This window comes from Brassica napus, chromosome C4 (genome assembly GCF_020379485.1).
Source record: "Brassica napus cultivar Da-Ae chromosome C4, Da-Ae, whole genome shotgun sequence".
Taxonomy (NCBI): Eukaryota; Viridiplantae; Streptophyta; class Magnoliopsida; order Brassicales; family Brassicaceae; genus Brassica; species Brassica napus.
Window position 1 is genome coordinate 7407631 of NC_063447.1, and position 6000 is coordinate 7413630.

Below are 6000 nucleotides of genomic sequence, written 5' to 3' on the forward strand. Positions count from 1 at the left end.
GTCTCTGGCCCACATTTACCATCCCCCCGAACTGCAGCTGATGTGGAAACTCTTTCAATAAACGTAAGTGCTACAAAAACTCAGTCAGCAGCTGCTACAGAGGGCACATCACGTGATTCGGTGGCCGTTGGAAACGAAAGATCCCCGATTGAGGAGGACGAGAACTATGAAAGTTGTCAAGAAAACATCTCCATTGATACCCCGTTGCAAGAGAAACACCCTCTTGCTGTAGAAACCTTTCCTGGTCCTGACACGGATGAGGACGATAGTTCAATGGAGAGTGGTGGTAAACGTCTGCGAAAAAAATCACAGAAAATTTGTGGAGTGTACACCCTAGATGCAAGGTTGAAAGGGTTGTTCATGAGCGAGAAGAAGACTGAGTATAGGTCCCTACCCAAGACAAGTTGTGCTATTTTTAAGAAGTTTAGCGATATTCTCAGTGAAAACCTCGTGCAGTAAGTTTGGGATGTAATTTACTGTTACAAACATATAGACATCTTGTTCAGGCTGATTGAAAATAGCCTTCCCGCTGTTTTAATTTTGCAGTCAGTTCGAAATCAAGACCTCTCACATAGTCACAAATTATTTCTTCCTTGACATAGCTACACCCGGGAAATGGCTGTCGGACGAGGTACGAATATTTTTTCAAACTTTGCAAAGTTTATGTTTGTCTCATTATTTTTTGCTGCTAATAATGTAACACAGCACATGCATGTGATAATGCAAATGTTGTGGAGGCATCGTGGCCCGCTTTCAACGAAGTTGAGGATAAGTTGGATTTTGATTGGGGCACAAACATAGCAGCTTATATTACAGGAAAGAGTAGGGGCAAAAACCTTAAGTTAGAACTTGGCCGCGATGTCGACATGGTGTACGCTCCAATGAATTGGTGGAAGAATCATTGGGTTGGTCTTTGTATTAACCTGCAGACTTCTAACGTGACCATCCTTGATTCGTTCATCACTGAGAATCCAACTGAAGCACATGTTGATGTACAAATGACTCCTATTCTTAAGTCATTACCATACATACTTGAGCAGTATGTCGGGTATACAGTGTACCAAATCAGTGAAGGAGTGCGCTTTTACTCGTGGAATCGGGTTGAAGGCATCTATCACAACAAGAGGGGTGGTGATTGTGCGCCTTGCGCTGCTAAGTTTATGGAGATGCATTGTAATGGTGATGAGAAAGAAGAGATGAGTTTGATAACAAACAGAGTTGTGGATAAAATTCGCGAGCAGTATGCAATGGACTGCTACGAGGAGTTCGTTGGCGATTATCGGGTTGCAAACGAGGCCATATGAAGTAGAAGTAACTTGATTCTACCTATCTACTTTCAAAAACATTTCTCGGGTGTATTATTATTGAAGGCATGTATCTATTATTTGTCTGAACTTAATATCTACGTTTTCTCAAAAGTGTGGAAGAACTTTTCTACAATGTAAAATAAAGTGTGGAAGAACGTAATCTTTTTAACAAGAACGTAATCTATTTTGCAAGAACGGAATATTTTAGAAGAACATAATCTATTATACATGACCCACTGTAATCTATTTTACATATTGAAACACAAGTTCGTATTGACTATCTTGTATATAATTAGCATTGTAATAATAATTCATTGCATAGTTCATATACGTACACTTACATTAATAAGCTGCATACCATCTCCATTCGCCAACTTTTTACTGACAACTAAAAGGTTAAATGTTTAAATCTGTCAGAAATGTCGTTATACTAGTAGAAACGTTTTATTTAAAGGATAACGGTACACCTATCATAGAAATGTCTTGTAGCCGTACACTTAAACATTTAAACCGTACACCTTATGTTACAGCTAGTAGAAATCATTGGGGTAACGGTTTTTATGAAAATACTTAATCTCGTCAATCTCTGCAGCGTTATTCTTCTAGTCTTCTTCTAGTATTTTAATACGATTTTCCATCGAATTTAAGCTTCGAATTCTGTGTTCTTGGCCTTCAACTTTCTTCTTTAGCATCTCGGTTTCCTCTGCAATAGCCTCATCCCATTCTTTCTTTCTGTGCAAGCCGTCACCCTGCAAATTAGAGTGAAATAATCAAATTTCTCACACTGATAAACAATATGTTATATGTTTCTAACCTCAAAGTCTTTGCAAATGAAGTATTTCTTTCCAATGTCTGCTTGTGCGTTACAGATCTGTATGACAATCTGGCCACCGCATGGACAGCGACGCGGAATTCCATAGTCAGAGTCGGCAACGGCGTAAAGCATGTCGATATACCTCTTCGCTCTTTTATCGTCGCTGTAGCTTGGATCCGTCATTCTAAAAATTTGCGGTAACGATTACAAAGGAATGACCGGTTTTAAACACGCTTCATTGTTCAATCTGACACTCCAACCCCCAAACATTGACTCGTCACCAACCAAACAACATTCATTTATTTCAACCACCAAACCTCGTTAAATCTTAAACGTATGGAGATAATATTGATTAAATATTTTGTTTCCTTTTGAATTTTAATGATGACCCATTTGTTGCGATTTGAACACCAATATAACCGTTAAGATAGAATAAACATAGTCTCGGAACTGAAATGCAAAAATGTAGCCGTTAGGAGAGATTTAATTGACAAAAAATATTGCCGTTGGGGAATGTAAAAGTCAGAGTGGTTTCCCTATATAAGGAGATTGAACTGAGATGTTTTGTATTCACAGCAAATAACTCTGCTTTCCCCAAAAGACACTGATCCAATATTTTCAGCAGATGACGGATCCTTACTATACAGATGTGAAGCAATGGAAAGGGGATTATGATCGGCGTGAGATGGTTCTCTTTTCTAACCATCGCATACCGAAAACCTGTTAATCGGTAACTATCAGTCCGATTCTGCGCTAGATTCAGAACCTGACTTGTGATTATTCTGAAGGTATTCCTAATAGTCCTTTAGACCTCCCTCACTGTCGGAGGCGTCCTCACTCCCTTCTTCTTCCGTATTTGGTGTACAGGACTCGAATGTGTCCTAGCCATGTTCGTCTTCTGGGTCCTCGTTTTGCTTGTATTTTGTTTTGGCCTTCTTCTTCGGGGGCTTTGACGATTCATCTGAGTCAGTCGGGGATCCCTTCGATGCAAACGAATTCCCACCTTCTTCAACTTTTAATGCTGCAAGCATGATGTCGTCAATGGTCGAGAAATCAGATGAACTGATCGCCCAACGTATGTCCTCCCTTAAGCCATCTCGATAAATCTCCACCAACGTTTCTTGGTCATGATTTTGAAGAAGACCCCCTGCCAGAAAAAAATGTATTGTATTCTCGGACAGACGAATCCCCCTGCTTCATTTTTCAAGTATTTGATACGATTATGGTATCCGTTGTGTGGTATAATGATAGTGTTAGAGGGCATTTATATAGGGAATTGATAGGGCGTATGGCGTATGGCGTTGAGATGAAGATATGCGACCAATGGGAAAACTGAAGTTCTTGACTGACTTTTTGAAGGGTTGCGAACGGTTTATGATAACTGTAGGACATCGTAAGGTGCATATCTGTTGTTGATTTTAAACTTATTTGGAAATTCAAACCGGTTTAGGATATTCTATGTGAACCGGAAATTGTAGAGAAATGTTGTGCCACGAATTTACATGCACACCAATATCAATACAAAGAGAACCTGTCACTTTCCGTTGGACTTATCGCAGCTCTTGGTTCGTGTCGGTTTAAAACAGTTACACTCCTTATAAATACGGAGATTGGGAAACAATTCACAGCAGACGGAAATCATTCTCTTCCTATAATGACACAATTCCCGATCCTCAATCTCCCTCCAGTGCTCCAAGCATTGGTGGTCCAACGCGTTGCAAAGAACTCTTTCGCAGATCTGTATAGACTACGATCTACTTGCAAGTCGATGCGTGCATTGGCAGACGAAGGTGGGGTGTATGCTTCCTTTCATTTATTTAACTACCCTTGGTCCCTTGGCAGGCGGCATACGTTGTTAAGAAGATGCTATGAGGAGGGTAACCCAAGTACTCTTTACGTCAAGGGTGTGGAGTATTTCTGCGGGTTAGACCGTCTAGATGAAGGACTCCGTTTGTTAAAGAGAGCAGCGAATGCAGGATACGAGCGAGCGTTCTATACCTATGCAATGACTTGCAAAATTTTCTGTGAGGATGAGGAGTACTTTTCTCGTTTCACAAGAGAATCCTTTGCTAGAATGGGAATGGTGGCTAGAAATGAAATCTAGTATGGTTTAACCGCGAGAGCGACCGGTTCATAACAAAGAGGCATTTGTTCATGTCAACAGTCGCCCCCTTGTTTTATAGTTGCAAGTGTTCACCAAGCTTGGACCGGGATTGGGGTCTTTGGTACATTGAGCACAGCAAAGTTGGAGACATGTGTAATCGCTGCTTCTGGATTAAGGAGGTTGCTCTGTTCGTACGGGATTTTTGGTGTAGCACTGGTTTTCCTGATTTCTACACATGGCAGTAAATATAAACCTTTTGTGGTGTACGGTTCTTTGGAGCGTAATTTCAAACTATTTCAAATTCAAAAAGGTCATATTGTCCAAAATAACGTAGACATATCCATTTAAATCGTTTTACTCTTTAATGCTTTTATTGCTGACATCTACAAGATTGAATTCTACTTTTTTACGAATATTATTAAACAATTACTGACCGTTTTACTGTTCTATATTATGATATCCATTAAAATAATTGAAATTCATGAAATTATGACTTCCCCTCAACAAATTTCTAGTAAACAATCATTTTTCTTAAGCATTAAGGTTACCTACAATCGAGAAGTGTGGTTAAGACGCCATGACATAACATTTTAATTTCTATGGATACTTAACATTTTCCATCTATGATCGGCGTTGATGACTTTTGAATGGTCAAAATAACAGTTAAATATCATTGTTTGTTTCAATTTCTATGCATATAAGGTTCAATAGATATAACACTGTACATGAAGAAGAATTGTTGTAAATTTCGCACATGTTGTATAGCCAGCTTCTCAGAAGTTTAACATGATAGTACGGGATATATAACGTTTTGAATTTCATTGAAAACGTAGTGTACACCTTACAAAGCAAGGTGTACGTAATTAAAAACTTGGTGTACGTTAATACAAACCTAGGTGTAAACTTTATATTTGACCGCAGCGTACAAGTTATCTTCGTAATTACTTGAACATAATTTGGAAGTAATTTCAACTCACTTTATCTTATTGTAAAACGTAGTGTACGACCTTTTCGAAGAAGGTGTGCGGGAATAACCCGGGATGAGATTAGTTAACGAGAAAACAAAGATAATATTAAACGGTTTATGCTGTTGACACCAACCAAGTTTTTAATACATTAAAAAATAAGGTGTACAACTAATTCGATAAGGTGGACATATACATATAAGGTTCAACAGATAATAATTCGGTCCACAGTAGGGAAAACTAAAGAACCAATCCGTATAAAAATGTAACATACCGAAGGACGTACACCTAGTTCATAATAGAAGGATACATATTAAAAACACGAAATGGCGATAGAGACATCTTCTTTAACAGCGCCGGAAACTGCGCCGGAGTTGGTGCTAAGACGGAACCTTAGTTGGCGCGAGAGACGGAGCCTTGTGCTCCGCTGGAGCCTTGTGCAGAGTTGGAGCCAGTGACGGAGGAGGAGTCACCGATGGAACCACCTCCGACCATGATGTTGGAGGCACAGATGGAGCCTTGTGCATCGCTGGACTCGGAGCTGGTACCAGAGACGGAGACCTGTTCGGCGGCGGAGGATTTAGCGACGGAACCACAACCGGCCTTGGCGTTGTAGGCAGTTAAAAGGCCTGGTACGCCGGAGAAGGAACCTCGTTCGCCTTTAGGCCGATACTCGTCGGTCTCCTCGTCAATCAACTCGTCATCGGAGACGTTAACACGCATATATCCTTCATAAGACAAGTCGTTGGTATCCTCTTCACTCTCTTCCTCCTCTTCCTCTTCCGGGTTGTCCCAAGGGTGCTCGTCTTA

At 40.2% G+C, this 6000-nt stretch overlaps 1 protein-coding gene across 1 annotated transcript; it reads left to right on the top strand.

Annotated features, from left to right (window-relative positions):
* Positions 1–3775: 3775 nt before the first annotated feature.
* Positions 3776–4225, top strand: LOC125585761 (F-box protein At2g35280-like). The gene has a single exon (XM_048755414.1). The coding sequence runs from the start codon at positions 3776–3778 to the stop codon at positions 4223–4225; it is 450 nt and encodes a 149-aa protein (XP_048611371.1).
* Positions 4226–6000: the final 1775 nt, after the last annotated feature.